The sequence below is a fragment of the Astyanax mexicanus genome, chromosome 22 (assembly GCF_023375975.1).
Source record: "Astyanax mexicanus isolate ESR-SI-001 chromosome 22, AstMex3_surface, whole genome shotgun sequence".
Lineage (NCBI taxonomy): Eukaryota > Metazoa > Chordata > Actinopteri > Characiformes > Acestrorhamphidae > Astyanax > Astyanax mexicanus.
Window position 1 is genome coordinate 30,400,302 of NC_064429.1, and position 23,487 is coordinate 30,423,788.

The 23,487-nt window shown below is 39.3% G+C and overlaps 3 protein-coding genes across 46 annotated transcripts in view; 1 reads left to right on the plus strand and 2 right to left on the minus strand.

The window, feature by feature from the left end:
- Positions 1-5,516, minus strand: part of si:ch211-225b11.4 (thyroid adenoma-associated protein homolog) — a 38,698-nt gene extending 33,182 nt beyond the window's left edge. Inside the window, exons 1-6 of the mRNA XM_015606250.3 lie at positions 4,924-5,516; positions 2,410-2,590; positions 1,576-1,662; positions 1,459-1,486; positions 1,184-1,332; positions 442-564 (exon numbers count right to left, since the gene is read on the minus strand). Coding sequence (XP_015461736.3) covers positions 442-564; positions 1,184-1,332; positions 1,459-1,486; positions 1,576-1,662; positions 2,410-2,590; positions 4,924-5,054 — 699 coding nt within the window. The 5' untranslated portion in view covers positions 5,055-5,516. The remainder of the gene's footprint in view (positions 1-441; positions 565-1,183; positions 1,333-1,458; positions 1,487-1,575; positions 1,663-2,409; positions 2,591-4,923) is intronic.
- A 935-nt stretch (positions 5,517-6,451) lies between these two features.
- On the plus strand, positions 6,452-10,834 carry si:dkey-174n20.1 (uncharacterized protein LOC796174 homolog). The gene is made up of 4 exons (XM_022667567.2): positions 6,452-6,842; positions 7,508-7,750; positions 7,855-8,157; positions 10,436-10,834. Exons 1-4 carry the CDS (start codon positions 6,722-6,724, stop codon positions 10,693-10,695), a joined length of 927 nt encoding a protein of 308 aa, XP_022523288.2. The 5' UTR covers positions 6,452-6,721; the 3' UTR covers positions 10,696-10,834.
- A 1,710-nt stretch (positions 10,835-12,544) lies between these two features.
- Positions 12,545-23,487, minus strand: part of camk2b1 (calcium/calmodulin-dependent protein kinase (CaM kinase) II beta 1) — a 102,595-nt gene continuing 91,652 nt past the window's right edge. For 23 of the 44 annotated variants that reach the window (XM_022667479.2, XM_022667487.2, XM_022667482.2 and 20 more), the window contains 6 exons: positions 22,899-23,048; positions 22,578-22,745; positions 20,260-20,335; positions 20,079-20,173; positions 18,772-19,006; positions 12,545-17,660 (listed from right to left, as the gene is read on the minus strand). In XM_022667479.2, the coding sequence (XP_022523200.2) occupies positions 18,774-19,006; positions 20,079-20,173; positions 20,260-20,335; positions 22,578-22,745; positions 22,899-23,048 (722 nt within the window). In that variant the 3' untranslated portion in view covers positions 12,545-17,660; positions 18,772-18,773. The remainder of the gene's footprint in view (positions 17,661-18,771; positions 19,007-20,078; positions 20,174-20,259; positions 20,336-22,577; positions 22,746-22,898; positions 23,049-23,487) is intronic. The other 21 variants (XM_022667500.2, XM_022667502.2, XM_022667518.2 and 18 more) reach the window with 1 other exon arrangement.

Genomic DNA, 23,487 nt, shown 5'->3' on the forward strand with positions numbered 1-23,487 from the left:
AAACTTTTTATAAAATGTTATCTGACCTTCTTTCAAGTCAAGGATATTCAAAAATATATAATATGCCTAAGATAATAAAACAAATAAAAAATACACTGCCTAGCCCAAAAATTTAACTAGGCAAATATTGTGGGGTTGATGCTGCAGTTGGTCTGCAGGTTTAGGTTCAGCAACAGTATGTGCTGAAAGAATGATTCAGGTTCAGGGAGCATGAGATCATCATTTTCACACATGGATTGAGAGAGAGTTCACCACAGAGTCCAGATCTTAACCTCATTGAGAATCTTTGGGATGTGCTGGAGAAGCATTGCTTTGTGCAGCGGTCAGACTCTACCATCAACAATACATATGCTGATATTACTCCTTCCACGCCTAATGTTTCGATTTATAATGGATAGTTACAGCCCTAATGTACAGTATTTGTGGAAACACTTCACTTACCTCCCCCAAAATAACATCCATGAGAAACTCCAGAATCTTCCTCATATGCAGCTCATCAGTCTGATCCCCAAACACCAGGGGGCTGATCTGATCGGGCAGCAGCTGGAACACCTGCAGGCAGACCTGAGAACAGCATGCAAACACACACACACTTTAATATAGCCTGCCAAATAATCAGAGCACAGAAATAACTTAATAATAGGGCTAGACAATCACACTAATTGAATACTAATATACAGCTCTGGAAAATTATTAAAAAGGTATATGTTTAAGAACATTGTTGTTTTATGCTATAAACTACTGACAACATTTCTCCCAAATTTCAAATAAAATTATTGTCATTTAAAGCATTTATTTGCAGAAAATGAGAAATGGTCAAAATAACGAAAAAGATGTAGAAATTTCAGACCTCAAATAATGCAAAAAATATATATAAATAAATAATAATAATAATATTCATTTAGAAACAACAACAAAATACTGACGCTTTAAGGGTTTAGAAATCAATATTTGGTGGAATAACCATGACTTGTTACCACAGCTGTTATGCATCTTGACATGTTCTCCTCCACCAGTCTTACACACTGCTTTTGGGTGACCTTATGGCCCTCCTGGTGTAAAAATTATACTGTACCCTTAATTAATAAATATATTTTAAAATACATTTTTGCCCACATCATCCAGAACTACAAAAAAAATATATTAAAAAAATATTTTCAGTAAACAGGACTTGGTGTCTGACCTTTACAGTCTGATAACACAGAGCTCCATTTCTTGCAGCTTCCTCCTTCATAACAGCAGGTAATAACTGTGTGATTTTACTCAGCAGTGCTGTACAGGCCTGCCTCAAAACTTCTCGTCCAGTTGAGCTGTCCTCCAAGAACATACACACTGATAGGAGATACACAATAAACAATAAACACATCCTATTTAATCACAAAACAATACTTTCACAACACGTTTGTCGATATAGTTCACTTAACAATATTTAAAGATATCAAAATCTCATTTGCTTACCAATCTGCAGATCTTTCAATGACAAAACCTAAAAGTGTGAAAGTTGATATCTTTTACAATGTTGATTTTGAACACTGTAAATTCTGTAAATTAATTTATAAAGACAGATTTTCTCACCTGTTCTTGGTAGAGAACTTTGTGAAGACATTTTTGGACCTCATCGTAAATTATAGTCTGGTTGGCCTGAGCCAAATGTTGCAGCATCTATTAAAGACACAAATCAAGATTTTGTTAGAGGAAAGTACAAGTACATTGACTGCCTAGCAGGGGTGAATATATATATCGATATACCATTGCATCTTCATTTCAGTAATTCAGTTAAAAATGTGACACTCATATTATTTAGATGTATTAAACACAGAGTGATGTTTATTAAGGGTTTATTTATTTTATTGTTGATGATTATGGCTTACAGCCAATGAAACCCCACAAATCATTATCTCAGAAAATTAAAATATTATATAAGACCAGTTGGTATTTTTGGAAGTGTGGGCAGTGTGCCAAGTCCTGCTGGAAAATGAAATCTGCATCTCCATAAATGTTGTCAGTAGCAGAGGGAAGCATGAAGTGCTGTAAGATTTTGTGAGAAAACAAAACTGCACTGACTTTAAACTTGATAATAAAACACAGTGGATCAACACCAGCAGATGACAGACATGTCTCTCCAAATAATCACTGATCATCAGTAAATTTTACATTTCATTTGTAAATCAAGGGAGCAGAGTCTGGAGGAAGAGTGGAGAGACACACAGTCCAAACCTCTGGAGGTCTAGTGTGAAGTTTCCATCAGTGATGGTTTGGAGAGACATGTCATCTGCTGGTGTTGAGCCACTGTGTTTTATTATCAAGTCTAAAGTCAGTGCAGTGATTTAAAAAAAACACGGTATCAGAATTTGATTTAAGCTTCTGGCAGGAATTTACCACTGTTTTACTATTTAAGTGACAGCTTACCTGGTCTATTTTTCTACAGGTTGATGATGAGGATGGTGCCTCCATCTGCAGAGCCAGGAGAAGCTGGACTAAGCTGTGGTGCTGCTGGGGCTGCAGAGACTGGAGCAGAGGTGCTGGGATCTTCCTCAGCAACTGGCCAGCTTCTTCCAGAGAGCGCTCCATACTTCTCTTTACTGTGGTCCTGGAAAAAAACAGGACATGGGGGCAAAAATAAAGCCTATTCTGATTTGAAAAACTGCAAAACCTGCTTTGATTTTTGACCAGAACAGGTTATGTTTTTAGCTGGAAAGGGTTGACCATCAAACACTAGCCTAGACTGGCTTAGACCATCTTAGATTATGGTTTAGTTCAGACTTGGCAGTGTATAAAGGGCCCTTTGGCTTTCTGTAACTGGCCCTTTACATATCCACCTCAGAAACTCCAACGTACTTGACCAAAATCAAATGCTAGTCAAAAGATGGTTAATCTACTTGTTAAGATTGCTAATTTACCAGTACAGGGTATTTTTTCATTTGGTGGACCACCTTTTCAACCACCTTAGACCATAGTTTAGCTGATCTACAATCATAATTAACTTGACCAAGCCAATATAACCAGCTATTTTACCAGTACATGTTTTTAACTGGACCATCGAAGGCCAGACAAAACCAGCTTAGACCATGGTTAGACCATGGCTCAGACCGATGCCATTGATCAGCAAGACCAAGCTAGCTAAATAATCCATATGAAAAAGCTTGATCTAGCTGGTTGACCATCAAGCAGTATGCCCAGCATGGTCAAAATCAAATGAAACCTAGCTGGCTGGCAACATTATTCTGTTCAAGATCTGCTTAACATGCAAAGACCAGCTTAGATTATGACAGACCATGGTTTAGCTGGTCTACAAGCATGATCACCCTGGCAAAACAATCCAGATAACCAGCATGACCAGCAGCATTAAATGAAACATAGCTCACTACAATGGACACTATTCTGGTCTAAATCTGGCTAATTCCCAGCTACGACCACCTTTACCAACAAAGAGCCAGCTCAGACCAGGTTTAACTGATCAAAAAGACTGATCAACCTGGTCAGGCAAGACTGCAAACATTAAAAATCCAAAATACTTATGCTAGCCAAAAGTATAGAACAGTATATAGTATTTTTTCATCTGGTTGACCAATTTTTCAACCAGTTTAGACTGAGTGTAGCTGATCTACAAGCATAATCAACCTAAACAAAATAGACAACCAGCAAAACAAAGCTTGAACAATCAGCTTAACCTGGAGGGTCAAAATTCAATACATTTAAAACTAGCTATAGGTTACCTGAACAGGGTGTGTTTTTGGCTGAATGTCTTTGACCATAAAAGACCAGCCTAGACCATAGTTTAGCTCACACTTGGACAGTGTATGAAGGCATGTTGACATGCATGACCAAACTGGTTGACCAGTCTGGTGGTTAGTATGACCAACTTTAAATGAAACATAGATAGCTGGCTACACTGGTCACGATTCTGGTGGTCAAGACCTGGTTAATTCCCAGCTTTTCAACCACCTTGACCAGCAAAGACCATCTTAGACCATCACAGACCCTGGATTAACTGGTCTACAAACATGATCAACATGCTCAAGCTAACTTAATAACCAGAATGAGCAGCATTAAATAAAACATAGCCAGCCACACTGGTCCCTATTCTTGGGGTCAAGACCTGTTTAATTCCCAGCTTTTCAACCACCTTGACCAGGAAAGACCAGCTTAGACCATCAGAGACCCTGGTTTAGCTGATCTACAAGCATGATGAACCTGGCAAAACAAGTCAAATAGCCAGCAAGACCAGCATTAAATGAAACACAGCTGGCTACACTGGTCAATCTTCTGGTCAAGATATGGTTAATGCCCATCTTTTCAAAGACAATGACCAGTAAAGACCAGCTTAGACCATTATAGACCCTGGTTTAGCTCAGACCTGCATATTTTATGAAGGCATGTTGACAAGCATTACCATGCTGGTTGACCAATGTGACTAGCATGACCAAAAAATAAAATAAAAATAAAACCTTCCTAGCTTGCTACATTATTCTAGCCAGGATCTGGATAACCAGCTTTTTAACCACCTTGACCAGCAAAGACCCTCATAGCCCATTGCTCAGCTGATCTACAAGCATGACCAACCTGCCCAAGGCAGATAACCAGCATAAACAGCATTAAATGAAACAAGTACAGTTTTTCAACCACAATGACCAGTAATTGCCATCTTAGACAATCACAGACCCTGGTTTAGCTGGTCCACAAACATGATTCATAATAGATAACCAACATGGTTATAGTCAGCAGAAACAGACACTGCTCAGCTCAACAGTACAGGGCATTTATTTCTGTTTTCTCCAGATTAACCAGCTTTTCCACCACCTGGACCACCATATACCAGCTGCTACTAACAGAAGCGGGTGCTGAGCTTTAATATAACTGTATATAAATACAGTAAATCAGGAGATTCAGCTCCACGTGTAGTCAGGGTGAATCTGTACTAACCTGCTGCTCTCAGTCAGCTTGTTCAGGAACAGCCTCAGTGTGTCTCTGATACCCGGAGCTTCAGCATCTCCTACAGTAAACTCAGATATCAGCTCTGTAGGCTGGCAGTCTGGTGAAGCTGAGGAAGACATTGTGGGACAGGGCGTTTATTAGGTTATTGAGTATTTTAGGTATAATACAGCTACTTCTATTTAACAGCACCTCCACACTTCCACACTGCAGCTCACACACTCTACTGCACTGATCTACCGCCCCGCAGCGGCCTGGATCTAGCTGATGAGCATTCCGGCTCTTTTTATGACTCGGCTCGCTAAAAAGAACCGACTCCTTCAGCTCCCAAGTGGCTCCTCAGATTTTTTTTGTTGTTTCAAATAATTTATTACTAAATCATGTGTAAAATAAGTGACTAATTTCCTTGTTCTCCCTTTTCCATGTGCTCCCTGTGGGTTTCCTCCGGGGATTTACATGATCTCCGGGGGAAAAAAAATCTGACTCTCTAAAATTGCCCATAAAAAATGACATTTTAACATTGTCCCGAATAAAATATCATTTTGAAATTGCCAAAATAATGGATACTCCAAAACTGCCCAGAAAAAAGTGAACATTTTAAAATTGGCCAGAAAAAATGGATACGCTAAATTGCTTTCCAAAAATGTAATAAAGTAAAACTTGCTCTGAAAAATTGGACACTCTAAAATTGCCCAGAAAAAAAATTGGATACTCTAAAATTGCCCAAAAAAACAGACATTTTAAAATTGCCTAGAAAACAATGGCTATTCTAAAATTGGCCAGAAAAAAACTGGATTACTCTAAAATTGCCCCAAAAAACAGACATTTTAAAATTGCATAGAAAAAAATGGATATTCTAAAATTGGCCAGAAAAAAATTGGATTACTTCAAAATTGCCCAAAAAAACAGACATTTTAAAATTGCCTAGAAAAAAATGGATATTCTAAAATTGCTCCTCAATAATTGGATAGTTTAAAAATGCACAGAAACAAAATACTTTTTGAAATTGGGCAGAACAAATTGATACTCTTAAATTGCACAAAAAACGGACATTGTAAAATTGACTAAAAATTGGATACTCTACATTTGCCCCCCGCAAAAACGGGCATTGTAAAATTGTTCCCCAAAAAATGGATACTTTAAAATTGCCCAAATAACGGACATGGTAAAATTGACCCCCAAAAAATGGATACTCTAGACTAGACGTAGGTAGACTCACATGTCTTAACCAATCAGGTGCGACTTTAACACAAAACAAACCGATTCACAATCAGGAGCCGGTGTACTGTCGAGTTGTGCTACCCATCAATATGTGCTTCTTACCGCCAGTGCGCGTTTTCGTTTTTTTTTTTTTGTTTTTTTTTTGCTAAGTCTGTTTTACGCGGTTGCATTAAACAATCGGATTATTGATTCAGGCTTTCCAAATATCCTACGAGAGCATTTTTAAATATGGTGCTTTTTCTGGTATTTTTACGGTTTGACAGGGTGCACAACTCGTCAGAACACCGAATCCCCTTGTTCACTACAAAGAGTCGGTTCTTGAAGTCAAATCTTTCGTGACCGAGTCATCACTTTCATTTGGCTCATTTAGACAGCTCGCGCTAGCTAGGTAGTGAGCATCTAGACTGAAACAGTCTTAGTTTATTTTGTATTATTAGCTTGTATTATATTCTAAAGCCTAATTTACCGCTAGTGTGCTAAACTCGCTAGTTAGCTAACAGGGGGCAAGTTACTCTAAGCTAACGTGTTGCCTAGGCAACGTAGCTTAGCCTAGCTAGGTTAGCTTAGCATGTACGGTTTGTATACAATCCTCGCAGCTCTATTCTCCTTTTTAATACTGAAATGGATGAAAAGAAGAAGATACTGTGTGGATACGAAGCGACTGGATGGGAAAACTGTTCTTATCACAGGTTAGCGGCTCATTTTTCTTTAAATTCAGCCTAGTGAACTAGGTTAGCTTAGCTTAGCTAACTATAGCTAGTTTTCTGGCATAAATGGAATGGGCTGTACTAGTGCATCTGTTTCAGTAATCCAGTTCAAAAGGTGAAAATCACATTATTATATAGATGTATTAAACACAGAGTGATCTATTTTAAGCATTTATTTATTTTATTGTTAATGATTGTGGCTTACAGCCAATGAAAACCCAAAAATCAGTGTCTCAGAAAATTTGAATATTGTATAAGACCAATTATTACTTTTGGCAGTGTGCCAAGTCCTGCTGGAAAATGAAACCTGCATATCCATTAAGGTTTTTAGCAGAGGAAAGCATGAATCACTGCACTGACCTTAGACTTGATAATAAAACACAGTGGATCAACACCAGCAGATGACATGTCTCTCCAAACCATCACTGATTGGTGGAAACTTCACTCTAGACCTCAAGCAGTTTGGACTGGGTGTCTCTCCACTCTTCCTCCAGACTCTGATCCGTTGATTTACAAATGACATGCAAAATTTACTGATGGGCATCAGCTCTGTGCATACTCAGTGATTATGACTCTATGAGATCCGGTCACCAGTCTTATGGTCTTATGCTGATGCTCTTTATTAACTTGTCCTTTATGCTTTTCAGGAGGAAACTCTGGGATTGGTAAAGAGACAGCTGTGGGTCTGGCCCTGCGAGGAGCCCGGGTCATTATCGCAAGCAGGGATGAGGACAAATCGAGGAAGGCTGTGAGGGAGATCAAGGCCAGGAGCCACAGCATGAACGTGCTGTATATGGAGCTGGATCTGGCCAACATGAAGTCTGTACGAGAATTCTGCAAATCATTCCTACAGAAGGAGAAGAGGCTGGATATCCTCATTAATAATGCAGGTGAGAGTGTGGAGATTTTTTACAAGGGTAATACTGTATTTGCTTCTAGTGCATGCAAATGAGGCTTTACATTTTTTTTATATTATTATTTACTCTCTTTCCAGCAATGCCCAGTGTCCTAGACTGGACCGACGACAATTTCTCCATGTGTTTTGGTGTGAACCACCTTGGGCACTTCCTCCTCACCAACCTGCTGCTGCCCCGTCTGAAGGAGAGCTCCCCCAGCCGAGTGATCACGCTTACCTGCTCCAACTACAAGTACCAGAAACTGAACTTCCAGGACCTCAATTACAACCTCTTCCCCTTCTTCACCTACTGCCGCAGCAAGCTGGCCAACATCTACTTCACACAGGAGCTGGCACGCATGATGGAGGGGAAAAAAGTGACTGCATACGCTGTGCATCCAGGTAAAACAGGCAAAGAGCTACACACATTTATACATATACAGCCCTGGACAAAAATAAGAGAGCACTTAAAAATTAAGTTTCTTTAATTTGCCCAAATTGAAAAAATCTGGAATATAATCAAGAGCAAGATGGATCAAACCAAGCTGAACTGCTTGAATTTTTACACCAGGCGTGGCATAAAGTAATCCAAAAGCAGTGTGTAAGACTGGTGGAGGAGAACATGCCAAGAGGCATGAAAACTGACTAAAAACCAGGGTTATTCCTCCAAATATAGCTGTGCTGATTAGTTTCTGTATATGCATTTAGGTAATTGCATGTTGATCATTTTTGCAGCTTTAAAGTATTAATTTCTCCAACCTTGTTTAAAAAAAGTTTTTTTTTTAATGTTTGGACTTTTAAAACTCCAATTAATACCATGTGCCTCTAATCCTGTGAGCATACTGACCAATCTCAAATCTTCCAGATAAGTTTTCTTTGGCCATTTTTGATAAAATAAAAGGACATTTATTAATATATATGTAAACATATAAAAATAAACAGGATCATTATTCCTTTTCTGACAGTGACTATTATTTTCAAACATGTTGTAAAAGTGGCATGAGCAGGATTTGTTGGATAATTTAAGTTAGACTTTTTTTTTTTTATACAGTGAGTCCAAGAAGTATTTGATCCCTTGCTGATTTTCTTTGTTTGCCCACTAATAAAGACACTATCCTTCTGCACTTTTAATGGTAGATTTATTCTAACATGGAGAGACAGAATATCAAGACAAAAATCCAGAATATAATTTTAAAGAATATATTTTAATTAATTTGTATTTCAATGAGGAAAATAAGTATTTGATCCCTCTTGCCAAACACACTCAATACTTAGTGGCAAAGCCTTTGTTTGCAAGCACAGCGGTGAGACGTTTGTTGTAGTTAACCACAAGTTTAGCACACACACCAGGGGGAATTTTGGCCCACTCTTCTTTGCAGATCCTCTCTAAATCATGAAGGTTGGTGGGCTGTCGCTTGGCAACTCTGACCTTCAGCTCCCTCCATAGATTTTCGATCGGATTGAGGTCTGGTGACTGGCTGGGCCACTCCATGACCTTAATGTGATTTTTCTTGAGCCAATCCTTTGCTGTATGTTTAGGGTCGTTATCATGTTGGAAGACCCAACCACGGCCCATTTTCAGATCCCTGGCAGAGGTGAGGAGGTTGTCCCTCAGGATTGTGCGGTACATGGCTCCATCCATCTTCCCAGTGATGCGGTGAAGTAGCCCTGTACCCTTGGCAGAGAAACACCCCCAAAACATTATGCTTCCACCTCCATGCTTGACGGTGGGCACAATGTTCTTGGGGTCATAGGCACCATTTTTCTTCCTCCACACATGGCGGGTGGAGTTGAGGCCAAAAAGTTCAATTTTGGTCTCGTCTGACCACAAAACCTTCTCCCAATAACTTGGTTCATCTTTCAAATGATCATTGGCATACTTGAGGCGCGCCTCCACATGTGCTCTCTTCAGCAGGGGTACCTTTCGGGCACTGCAGGATGTGAATCCATTGTTGCGCAAAGTGTTGCCAATTGTTTCCTTGCAAACTGTGGTCCCAGCTGCCTTCAGGTCATTTGCTAACTCCTGCCGAGTGGTTGCAGGACGATTTCTGACCGTTCTCAGCATCATTGCCACCCCACGAGGCGAAATCGTCTTTGGAGCACCGGGCCGAGGTCTGTTGATTGTCATGTTATACTCTTTAAACTTTCTGATAATTGCACCAATAGTTGTTACTTTCACATCCAACACCTTACTAATCTTTTTGTAGCCCATTCCAGCTTTGTGAAGGTCAACAATTCTGACTCTGAGGTCCTGTGACAGCTCTTTGGTTTTACCCATGTTGGAGACTTGAAATCTGTGTGATCTGTCTGATTCTGTGGACAGGTGTTTTTCACACAAGTGATTAGTGAGAACAGGTGGCTTCAGGTCAGGTAACAAGTTGATTGGAAGTGTCTAACTGGTCTGTAAAAGCCAGAACTGCTAATGAATACTAAGGGATCAAATACTTATTTCACTCCATGAAATACAAATCAATTAATATATATTCCTTAGATTTATTTTCTGGATTTTCTTTTTAATATTCTGTCTCTCCATGTAAGAATACATCTACCATTAAAAGTATAGAATGATCATGTCTTTATTAGTGGGCCAACAAAGAAAATCAACAAGGGATCAAATACTTCTTGGACTCACTGTATATATACTCGTTTTTTCTAATATATTGCCTCCTTTCCTCTCCAGGTTACGTCCAGAGTAACTGGACCTGCCACTACTCATTCCTGTTCCAGATGCTGATGAAGGTCATCATGTTTATGTTCTATGTGTCGTGCGAGGCGGGGGCTCAGACGGTCATCCACTGCGCTGTAGCGGATGAGGTTGTCGCTCACAGCGGGGGCTACTTTTCTGACTGCAGACCTGCCAACTTACAGGCTTTCGCCAAAGATGCCGGCGTGGCCAAAAAACTGTGGGAGGCGAGTGAGAGACTAGTTAAACTTGCCTGAGGAGGGTCTGGATATTGGTGCCTCTTTTTAAGTTATTATTTATTGAACAGTTTATTTTTTGACACAGTGATGATGTGGCTTGTGTGAAGATCCAGGCTCATACTGCAGTCATTTGCTGGAATAAATGGTTTGTTTTTGAGTTTGTGTTTTCTGATCAAACCGAAGAACCTGGTCGCACAACATTAAAAATAGCTTAGGCTACTTTCACATTAGATGCCTCGTTAATCACTTCCAGATATTTTAGTCCCATTGGGTTTGTCCTGATGAGAGCCAGTTTCATCATAACGTTTTAAATAAACTTTGCAACAACACTTGAGGATACTTTCAAAGTACTTGAAATGTTTCAAATTGACCTTCATTTCTTAGTCATTTTTCTTGCCATAATATGGATTAGAACATTACTCAAATATTCACTATTCACTGTATACCTGTAACTCTACCTCTTCACTACTTTACAACTGATGCTCTCAAACACATTAAGAGACAAGAAATTCAAGTAATTAACTCTTGATGAGTTCAGCACAGCTGTTAACTGAAAGCCTGAATTCCAGGTGACTCTACCTCATAAAGCTGACTGAGAAAATCCAGCCAATATGTGCAAAACTGTCTCTATCTAATCAAGAGGTACTACTTTTGAGGAATCTAAAATATAAAAAAACATTCTAGTTAAACTCTTTTTTTTTTTTACTAAATAATTCCATGATTTTCTTCATAGTTCGAATAACTTTAGTATTAATCTACAATGTAGAGCTTTTTAAAATAATGAAAAAACACCTAATTTAAGGTGTGGCCAAATGTCTGACTGGTGCTGTACATAAACGTATCAATGTGTGAATGTGTGCTGTTTCAGGCACCTATTTTTTCACATTGATCCAATTTGAGCAAAATATTAATTTAACCAATGAAAAAAAAAATTTAATCAGATTTGACTCACTTTCAGCCTGGAACTGCTTTTAAACTGAACACGGAATATTTGCTGCTGTGCTGTCAAGGCCATTGTTTTCAATGGGATGGGTAGGACGTGTCCCACCCAATATCAGAAATGGGTAGTTTTTATGAGCTGGAGGTCGCAGGTTCGAACCCCAGCTCATGCAGCTTTGCCATCAAGCTGCTGGCGCTCAGAGGGAGCACAATTGGCCCTGCTCCCTCTGGGTGGGTAGATGGCGCTCTCTCCCCACATCACTCCTAGGCTGATGTCTGCAGCACAGTGCGTCTGTAAGCTGATGTATTGGAACCAAGTCACTGCACTTTCCTCCGAGCGCACTGTGATGCTGCTCGGCAATGCTGCATGAGCAGCAGCTCCAAAAGAAGCGGTGGCTGACTTCACATGTATGGGACGAAGCATGTGTTAGCTGGTGTGTTACTAGTGATGGCATTACTAGTGATAGGGGGAGTCCTAATGAGTGGGTTGGGTAATTGGCCATGTAAATTGGGGAGAAAATAGGAAAAAATTAGAAATAAAATTATAAAAAAAAGAAAAAGAAATGGGTAGTTTTGTCCCACCAAAAATTATATATTTAAAAAGAAAAATGTTTTAAACATTTTTTTATTTTTAAAGTGCATGCTTATTGTATTGTGTTTATTTGTGATTAACTGTATTTCCACAAATTCTGTTTAAGTCACTCACTATAGGATGGGCTTTGATTTATCTTAGCAAATATAAATCTAATGTGGGCAATGTGAAACCTGCTCCTACGTTTTTTTTTTTTACATAGTTCAAATGATTTTAACTGTTGCTATCAATTACAGAACAGCTAACATGCACATGCATGTCTACAAAAACATGAAACAGTTTGGTAATGTGAACGCAGCCCTTTATGCACAGAAAGAAACCCATTTGCAGGATCGATTTCGTATTTAAATCTTCATTTTTATTTAGAACACTTGAACACATTTCCTTAAGTCAGGTAACACATAGAGCAGGTTCGAGAACAGAGCAACGAGAAGAATAAGAAGAATAATAATCAAGAGAAATAAAAGAGAATAATATCTTATACAGAAAACCCAAAAACTGACGAGAGGGGCTACCGTGAAGACTTCAACTCCAGAGAAAAACTACCCAGTGAGGTGAAACGGAAGAACATCGGGGGGTGAGAAGAGGGGGGATAGAGTGAAAACGATACGGTACTAAAAAACAAAGTAGAGAGAGAGCTCTGTGTTGTCAGTGCAGGTTATAGTACTACTTGCTGTAATTCATGTCTGTCCTGAAGATTTGAGTGCATGTGTTGAGCTGTTTATTGTATTATCTATTGTCTGGTGGTGTGAGCATGTGCCCAGACCTATCATATCAAACGTGGTCATATCCAGAGTGCCCACAAGAATAGAAATACCAAAATGCAGCACTAGTAAATGAATGCACAACCACAATATACATGTATATATATAAATATTTCTGTATTTGCTCATATACTGACTTACCTCCACTGTCTACAGGTGTCTGTGCACTCTACTCACGCTACTGTACCCTCTACAGCAGCTGCGATCCCCTTCCTTCTCCTCCTTCTTTTCCCTTCCTTAAGTCTTCCTAAGCTCCTCCCTGCATTGACAACAACTCGAGCCTGAATACAAAAGCATGCCATTGAAAGATCACTTTTTTTTTTTTTTTAAATCATAACATTTTCATAACCTCACTCATCATTATAGCTTTCATTTATATATATAATCCTCATCTTCAATAATAATCATCATCTTGAGACAAAAATAGTTTATGCACTTACAAAGCTTGGAAAATAGAGAAATAGAGAAGAGAAAGGTTTAAGTTAACCAGCATTCAATAGAAAATGAAAAGGACCAACCCGAAAAAGAAAAAAAAAACCCTGAAAATTCAACACCAAACGTCATTTTTAATGTCTGTGTTTGAGTGACTCGTCATGCAAAAATGCAAATTCCAGCTAAACTGCTAGTAAACTGCCGCTTTAATAGTGTGTGTCCTGTTTTAAGAGTAATAATGTGCATCCTCACTTTATTTATTTTTTTACATGATTATTTTCAATGCTAAACACACAAAGAAGAACATTAGTACATGTTTACATGCTGTTTGTTTTTTTTTTTCAGTTTTTTTGTTTGTTTTTTGTAGTTTTTCGCTTGTTTTCAGGGAGCGGAGTGGCGGGCACATTTAAAAACGGAGGGAAATCAATCTAATCATAGTCTCAAATCACTTTCGGTCAAGACGAGAGACGTGAGAGACAAGGCGCGGGACATTTCGAGGCGGGACTTGAAGGGACGGGATGGAATTCACAACAGAGGATCTTAAACTCTTAAACAACTCCCAGTCAGTACAAAAAGTAGCACAATAATATACTAGAGCAGAAACAGATACCCATGTGTTTGTTTATTTTATGTTATTTCGTTTTTTCGCCTTGTTGGGGTCGCTCCAGATGATCTTTTTTGATTTTGCACACTTCTAATATGATTCAGTAGCACTTCACAATAAGGGCACATTGATAAACAGTACTTACAACTGATATTGACTGATAACTATTCGAATCCCTGTTATGCAGCTTGCCATCAGCTGCCGGAGCCCTGAGAGAGCACAATTGAGAAAGCCTTGCTCTTTCTCTGGCTGGGTACAGTAGATGGCGTTCTTTCACTTCATCACTCCAAAGGGTGATGTTAATCAGCACAAGGCTGCGTCTGTGAGCTGATGTATCAGAACTGAGTCGCTGCACTTTTCTCTGAATGTGCGCTGTGATGTTACTCAGCAATTCTGCATCAGCAGCAGTTCGAAAAGAGGCAGAGTCTGACTTCACATGTGTCGGAGAAGGCATAGGTTTATAATTAATATATAATATAAGTATATATTAATTAATAATTAGTTGAGACATTACTTTTACCATTTTTTTACTGTCATCCTTACTGTTATTCAGGACCCTTACTGTGAAGTGTTACATACGATTCTTTTATTCTTGCGCTCTTAGTGGGAGATTTGTAGGTAAGTATTATGTACGTAGTGAGGCCAAAATAATTATGCTAATAAAGTAATATTCGCTAAAAGCCCGATTCCTACACTACAGATGTGCCTCCTTCCCTTCAAAGAGTAAAATAAGCGAAGAAAGATCGTGTAAAGAGGAAAAAAGCTTGAAAAATTACAACAAAAATGAAAAAAAGAGGAAAAAAAAGCTGTACAACAAAAAGCAGACCTGAAGTTAGAAGAAAAAAAAAAAAGAGCTCAGAGATCAAACAGTTCAATAAATAAATAAATAATCAATGAATTAAATACGAGCTGACAAGCTGAGGTCAAAAAATCTCTCACTTTCGGCTTCTCTCGCTTTTTTGAGTCCCTCGCCACCGAACAGCATTACCGAAAAAAAAGACGATGTTTGTTTTGAGGGGCGATATGTTTCGAGATTACGTTACGCTTCTTACATCTACGTAAGTACACTTCGAAAAAGTATCCCTGAACCTTTTTTTGTTTTGTTTTTTAAACCAAAAGTTCTCACGTTCTAGGAAAATAAACCTCATAAAAGCTCATCACCAACCTTCTTTAGGCTTGACTCTTTAAAAAACGTCTTCGTAAAGTTTTCGTAACTGTGCGTGCACCATGCACAGCCTAACCACAGAACGCCTTCAAGCTACAAACAAGAATTCATCATCAATCAACCTCTCAACCTCAATCTAATTCTGTCCGAAGGCCTCGAAACTGAGGAAACCGAGGAAAATGAAGTAACTGAGGAAAACGTAACATGTTAGAAACACAATCAACGAGAATAATGAGAAAAATGTGATATCAAACATCTTATATTATCATTCTTATCCTATAATAAACCATATTAAAACACGAGAGAAACAATAATAATAAGAAAAACAACAAAAAACGAAGATTTTCTCTAAATACTTCTTGTCCAAATCTCCTCAGTCACAAACTCATATATAACTATAGCTCTATATACTTGGTGGCGCCTCAGAGGCAGTTACGGGCTACTACACATCAAGCCCTGATGAAGTTTCTGAAGCCCTGTATAGGATTTGTGGAAAGCTTTACGTAGCTTTAGCATTAGCGTTAGCATTAGCTTTAGCTAACGTCCTTCTTTAAACATTCTGTGCGTCCTCACCTTAAAAACAACAGTATTAATAAAACAACAATAATAAGAATAAGAATAACAAAAACAAAAATGTGAAATTAAATACACCAGCACCCTTCAAAAGGTTACATATGAAGAGAAAACCCACTGCAGGTGCTGCTATCTGGAGCCGTTAGCAGGCTAGCATATAATGTAGCACCTTTTAGCAGGATTATTATGGCTTATATTTTGTGCTGGGCTGTAAAACTACAGGAGTGTATGAGAAAAAAAACTGACCTCACACAAAGATCAATACGGGCTGTGTATCTGTATGTGATACTGATATCAGATCAGACCCAAATGAGCAACCATGTGTGTCCACAGATACGTATGTACGTTATTTCATTAGCGATTAAGCTTTGATTAGATTAGATAAGATTTGTAGGATATCCTGCAATTGTCCAATGTTACAAATAAGCAGAACGTCCAATCAGAAAAGATGTTAAACGAGAAGAAAAGAGCACAACTGAAGACTGGAAGACCCCAAATATTGTTGCTCATATACAGCTCTGGAAAAAAATGAAGAAAACCTCTGGAATATGATTAAGAGGAAGATGGATGATCACAAGCCATCAAACCAAACTGAACTGCTTGAATTTTTGCACCAGGAGTAAAGGCATAAAGCTATCCAAAAGCAGTGTGTAAGACTGGTGGAGGAGAACATGCTAAGATGCATGAAAACTGTGATTAAAACCAGGGTTATTCCACCAAATATTGATTTCTGAACTTTTAAAATTTAATATGAATATGAACTTGTTTTCTTTGCATTATTTGAGGTCTGAAAGCTCTACATCTTTTTTGTTATTTCAGCCATTTCTCATTTTCTGCAAATAAATGCTCTAAATTATAATATTTTTATTTGGAATTTGGGAAAAACGTTGTCTGTAGTTTATAGAATAAAACAACAATGTTTATTTTACTCAAACATAAACCTATAAACAGCAAAATCAGAGAAACTGATTCAGAAACTGAAGTGCTTTCCTATTTTTTTCCAGAGCTGTATACATATATAATCGCTGTGATCAAAACGACTCTTAACTCTGTTTAGCTCTGCCCTCCACACACACACACACTCTCAAACACACTCATATACACTCATACACACTAAAATCTGGACCGACATACAGTATATGTGTTGAGCATACACACATACATAGAAGAAGCCTATACAAAAACACTGTGCTTCAACTTCTTTAGGATAGAAACAGCCACTGTCAATACAATGAGAGTGTCATGCGATTGGGATTGAGAAGAAAAAAAAAGAAAAGACTTAAATCAGAAAAATAATCAATAATCAAAAATCACCACCACCACCACCGGCTTCCATACTTGTAGAATTGTACAAAGGACACGCCATAATAATTGTGGTGATAATAATAATAATCATAGTAATAATAATATTAATAAACAACATTAATAACAATATTAATCATAATCATTTTCATAATAATAATAATATTAATCATATTAAAAATGTACACGCTTGTATGTAGTACGCGTGAAGAAGCACACGCTCGTTAACACTGGGACGGTGAGAGAGAGAGAAAGCATGGCGTGCCACCGACACAACGAACACAAACATGGGCCTGGCCTTCATCATCATCTTCATCATCATCATCATCATCATCATCCAGTCAGGACCACCGGACTCCACTCAGCATTCACTCACAGCAGGGTGGGTGTGTCAACACAGGTGGGGGGAGGGGCAACAAGGGAGTGGGCGGGGTGGACACTGCACAGAGACGTGATTGACGGGTGAGGGGTGGAGCCCAGTGTGGGAGGGTCAGGCACTGCAGACTCAAAGCCACGTGACACTGGACTTCCTCTCCTTCCTCCATCCATTCCTCTCTTCCTCTTCCTCTCTGGCTGGGCACTCTTCTCAGTTGTGGCTACAATGAGCTGTCCCTGTGAACACACACACATGCCATCATTATCATCATCATCATCATCATCATCATACACTTGATCATCATATCGTCACTGTCCAATGAAATACAAGTATATCCATTTTTGTTGATTTTTGGTTTACTACATAATTTTAACACACAAACTGTCCCTTACACTGTATAAAAATTTCCTCATGAATGGACCAATAGAAATTCTCCAAAATGGTCTGAAATAAACTCTTTTTACATTGACTTCCATAAAAGGAAAAGTTTTCATCTCTCTCCTGTAAAGTTGCTGTTTTGGAGATACTTGTATTTCACTGGACAGCGATGATATGTAAATAAAACTTACACTGTCCCACTAAAGCTTTAAATCCAGGTATTACTTACCGTATTTTTCACACTATAAGGCGCATCTAAAATCCTTTAATTTTCCCCAAAATTGTCAGTGCGCCTTATAATCTATGAATTCTACCAGTCAGGGTGTAAGAAGTTTTAAAGCCACTCTGCTGAAGTTCAGCACCAGAGTTGGAGTAGCATTAGCATTAGCTGCTAACTGCTATTTCCCCATTTAGAGGTGAGTATTATCAGCCTGTAGCCTGCGCCTAACATCGGCTAGCACTTTACTTGGATAAACCGTTTTCAGGAGCGAAATCTGTGTAGATTAACATCCAATGTTCATTTGACTTTTTTATTACAGTTTTGCTTACTTAGTTTGACTTTACTTAATTTAGTTAGCTATTTAAATTAAATTTCTGGTGTATTGCTATCTTGGCAACAGAAAACACAGGTATACCACTGACTGATTGAATACAACCTAGACAGACGTCAACAGGCAGACGATCATTGCTATCTTGCCAAAACAGGCACATACCTAACGAGCCTACATTCCCCCCCCCTTGTTACGTACACATGGACATGCAGCGGTGCAGAAACGCAATTTTACAGTGTGAATGAGCAAGTCAGCTTCCTCTGCTGAGAAGAAGCGTTGGACATATCCAGGTAGCTGCACTATAAAAAAGCAATACGCCAAAGTCATCAAGCTGCACAGTGTGTGGTTGACGGTTTGCCTATAGCTCGCTAAAACAGGGCCCTTAAGATCAGCTAGAATAAGAAGAATATTTTGGAACCTTCATTGGAGTGGAGCAGCGGGAGCCCCAGAGCAGTGGAAATGGACGTTCTGCCACTTGGAGTCCCGGCGATGCCAAACCCTCGTCTCCTCCGATTGGCTGCTGCGTGGCCGGCCCTGGCCATCCACGTACTGCGTGAGGCGGATGTAGGCTATGCAGGCGGCGTCTTCACCAATCAGATGCACGTGAGGGTTCAGGATGGTGGTGTGGATGGGCTTGCTGTTCTTGGACAACACTGTGTATAAATGTGAGAAAATACATATTAGTGAGATTTCTGCACATAGAGTGACATACGCTATATGGATCAAGGTATTGGGACTTTTTGGGAATTTTATAGCATTCAGTAACGTCAGGATGTTGGACGATCACCACCCCACCTCATCCTCAACTCCCCGACTCATTGGAGCTTAGATCAGGCCCAAAATGCCCAAGCCAGACCTGACCCGACTCATACACTGTCATGTTTAACGCTGAGCCCGATTTATACCAACATTTTTTGAGAAAGTAGAGCGCTAAAACTGAGCTTTAAAAAACTTTTTCGGACTGTTTGAATGAGCCAAATCTGTTCAGAAAATGTTAATTAACATTGCAACACTGAAGAAGCATAGACCTATTATTTAAAAAACCTACAATAACATTTATTAGAGCAGATCTCTGAAAGATCAAAACATGAACAATGAAAACAATGATCCACAGGCCTAAATGTATCAGTAAATTAGGTAAATAAGAATGATTTCTGAATTACTTATATAATCTAATACGACCTAATTTAACCTGGTTTAAAATCGGTAATAAATACTGCTTAAAAACAGTAATAAGGGTATATGCCCTGTACTGCACAGCTATGCAAACCAAGTGCATAATAAGGCGAAGTAGAGTGGAACACAGTTTGATTTGTTACTTTGCTATATTGTGATTATCACACCATAGCTTTATGTAAAATAAAAATAGCATTTAAAAACAGACATCTACATCAGACAATTTTCTTGAGCCTGGGTTGGGTTTGGCAGAGAATCTAAGCTCTAAAACTCATTTTACATAGAGCAACATCCTTCCAGAGAACATAGTTTCTCCACTACTTCACAGCATAATACTATACTGGGGGTCTTTATACCTCTCTTACCCACTCTAGACATGCTGTGAAAGCTGTACTTATCTATAAGGATTAAACAACCTGTGTTTTAGTGCATCTGCACATCTGTGTCGGCAATGGCTGCAACATAAAGGAGCTGAATGCATTCATTACAATAGGTGTTCACAAGCATTTGGACACAGAGTGTTATTATATTAAAGCCTAGTTTACTCACAGTTCTCAAAATAGAATCTGTGGAAGTCCATGCCCTCCACCAAGTTCCCCAAAGCCTCCGGCTCAAACGAGGTCAAACCAGGGTCACAGATTTTACTGAACAGAAAAAGAAAGAAATCTTTAATTTTTAATCATGTGGCAATAAACATAACGAAAATCTAAAAAAAAGTCATCTGACTTACGCATAAGCCTCAAAGTCTCCATTGTTGATGGCCTCGATCAGCTGTTCGGTGATCTTGATAATCTCCTGTTTGCGTGCTGTAAGAAGAAGCAGAAAAGTTTAAAAAAATTGAGGTCTGCATTATTTATTGTCTTTATCTGAACGTCCAGACATCAGAGTCTGGACCAAGCTTTGTGTGTCTGTTACATTGTGTACATTTAGTCTGGTTGGTTTTGTTTTCACACTGCAGTTAACCTCTGATTGCACTTAAAAACTTATAATTACCTACGTGGGCTGGATCTCCTTATACAGCTCTGGAAAAATATTAAGTGACCACTTAAAAATTATGAGTTTCTTTAATTTAACAAAATTGAAAACCTCTGGAATAAAATCAAGAGGAAGACTGATGATCACAAGCCATCAAACCAAACTGAACTGCTTGGATTTTTGCACCAGGAGTAAAGGCACAAAGTTATCCAAAAGCAGTGTGTAAGACTGGTGGAGGAGAACATACCAAGATGCATGAAAAGCCATGGTTCAGATGATCTAGACTGTGGTTCATGGCAATTTCTACACCTGCCTTTTTAGTTCAGCCCAAACTGAGAAATCTGAACCAAAGCTAAACCTTAAAACACACTGTAACTATTGCATTAGTCGCAAACCACCTTTAAATAGACTGTAAGCTGTAAAACCACACTCCACAAGTTTATGCTGCTCAGCATCTTATCCACCAAACAAACTTCTCATGCTTCAACACCCACATCTCTTCTTGGTACTTCATACTACAACTGCTGGGATATCAGGATATCTCAAATATTGCCCAGAACAGCACACTTTCTCCAACACAAGTTTCTCAAGGCAACATCCAGAACACACCCATGTTAGTCCGACAGCATTGTCTGCAAGCCATTAAAACCATGACATGGATTTGGGTTGAAGTGAAACATGATAACGAATAAGAACGTTTGTTGATTAGCTCACCTTAGTTTACCCACAGCATTCCAAAATACAGTGCTTACAAGCGATAGGGGCATTTACACCATTAACATGCTCAAAGGAGCTCCACACTTCATTGGTAGACTTCTGAGAGCACTGATATTTGAAACAAGGTTCTGAGAGCTTTGAAACTGCACAAATAGCTAGTTCTCTGGATGCCGCCATCTTTAAATTAATAAGTCACTATAAGTAAACTGATGAGCACGAAAGAGTAGGTAGGATAGGGAAATAGACTACAAATATAAAAAAAAAAAATTACAGTGAAATGCATGAATGGTATAGAGAGTTTTTAATACTTTTCTACTAATTAACTTTTGAGCTACTTTGAGCTTGTTAATGGTGTAAAAATAGTGATTTCTTTGCACAGATTATGCTATGTCCCTAGCATTGTAAGCTAGTTGGGAGCATCGGCTAACCGTGCTGTGTTTGTGAATGCTGGGGGAGAATGAAGGTGGGCTATTGGACATCAGTTGAGCAATTATCATCAGTTTGCAAGAAATATTCGGTACTTATCAAATAATTAGTAGCTGCTCCTGAGTAATTTGAAGCGGTTGCTAAGTAATCCATAGCAGTTATTCATTAATTCATAGCAATTACTCAGTAATCCATAGCACTCACAAATGAATTAGTAGTAACTACTAAGTAATCAGTTAAATTGCTTCTAATTGATTGTAGAAGTTACCGAGTAATTCATAGCAGTTACTGAGTATGTTTTTTTTTTGTTCTCACCATAAGGCGCACTTAAAATCCTTTCATTTTCCCCAAAAAATCGACAGTGCGCCTTCTCCAGCACTAGGGCTGGAGCAGTATTAGCATTAGCCGCTAACTGCAGCGCTAGCTCTTTCACTGTTCAGAGGTGGGTATTGTCGGACCATAGTCTGAGTTTCTACTGTGTTAAAACAAGCTATGTGGGACAAAGCGCTAGCTGATAACACTCAGGGTTCCTCAGTGTAGCGCTGTCGGATGGCTACTAACTGTGGCTAGCGTTGCTCTTAACATCTTTGTTGAAAAAACTGGAAATCTAAGCTTTCTGTACATAAACTGTGCTTTACTCACCCAAATAAACGGTTTTCAGAGGATAAATCTGTGTAGATTAACATCCGGTGCTCGTTTGACTTTAAAATAAATGTTTTTTTTTGTTTTTCTTTTTAAGAATTACTGTTTTATTACTTAGGCGCTTCCCTATTAGAATTAAAACATGGCGACACCCTTGTTCCTTTCTATTGTCGCTTAAAATGCGCCTTGTAATATGGTGCGCCTTACTAGTTACCATGTTTCAATGCACCCCAAATCCATTTCACACCGCACTTCTCCTTTAATACTAGTGCTAGTTGCTGTACTCACAGTGTAAGGGAGGTTGGGGGCTGGAGGAGGGCTGAGGGGGAGGGGGAGAGGGTTGGGCAGGGATAGTAAGGGGTCGGCTGGGTGCGGCTGATGGAGCCGGTTCAGCTTCAGGGGCCTGGGGGCCCGGGTTCCGGCGCACGCTGCTCACCAGGTCTGTGAGACGCGACACTGAGGTGATTGGTGGACGTTGAGCAAAGTAAAGTGAGGGAGGTCAGCAGACATAGGTTGGAAAGGAGAGAGAAAGTAGATGAGGATGAACGGAAATGAAGAGGACAGGTGAATAGGAAATAGAGGAATACAGGTGCCCCCTCTATTACTTACTCTGCATGGGAGTGTTTGGGATTTGAGGGGTGGGAGGGGCAGTAGGAGCAGGGGGAGCAGCTGGGGGGCTGCTGGTGCTCCCCTCACCATCAGCTGCAGGGCCAGAGCCCCTACGCACTACTCCCAGCAGGTCTGTGAACTTGGTGGCAGCTGATGGAGAGCAGATACGGAGCGGCAGAGAGCAGACAGAGAGAGATGGAGATCAACAGAGAGGAAACAGAGAACACAGGACAACACAGATACAGTAATGAAGGAGTAAAGAACATGCAGAGACACACAGATTCAACAATCTGACCAACAACAAGTGTTCTATGAATGCCTGCAGGCTGTTTTAGAAAAAGCACAGAAGAAACATAGTTTAGAACAGTGTGGATGGAGGAGAATGCTCTATGGAACAGTATGGAATGAACGAGCAGATATTTCTACAATAGCATAGGGCATTTCAGAGCACTGTGAATGAGGGAAAACATGTTTTAGAACACTGTGGATGCAGGATTTCGCTCTAAAACAGTGTAGAATGAATAAGGAGATCTTTCTACAATATCATAGGGCATTCTAAAGGACCAGGAATGAGGGAAACACATTTTAG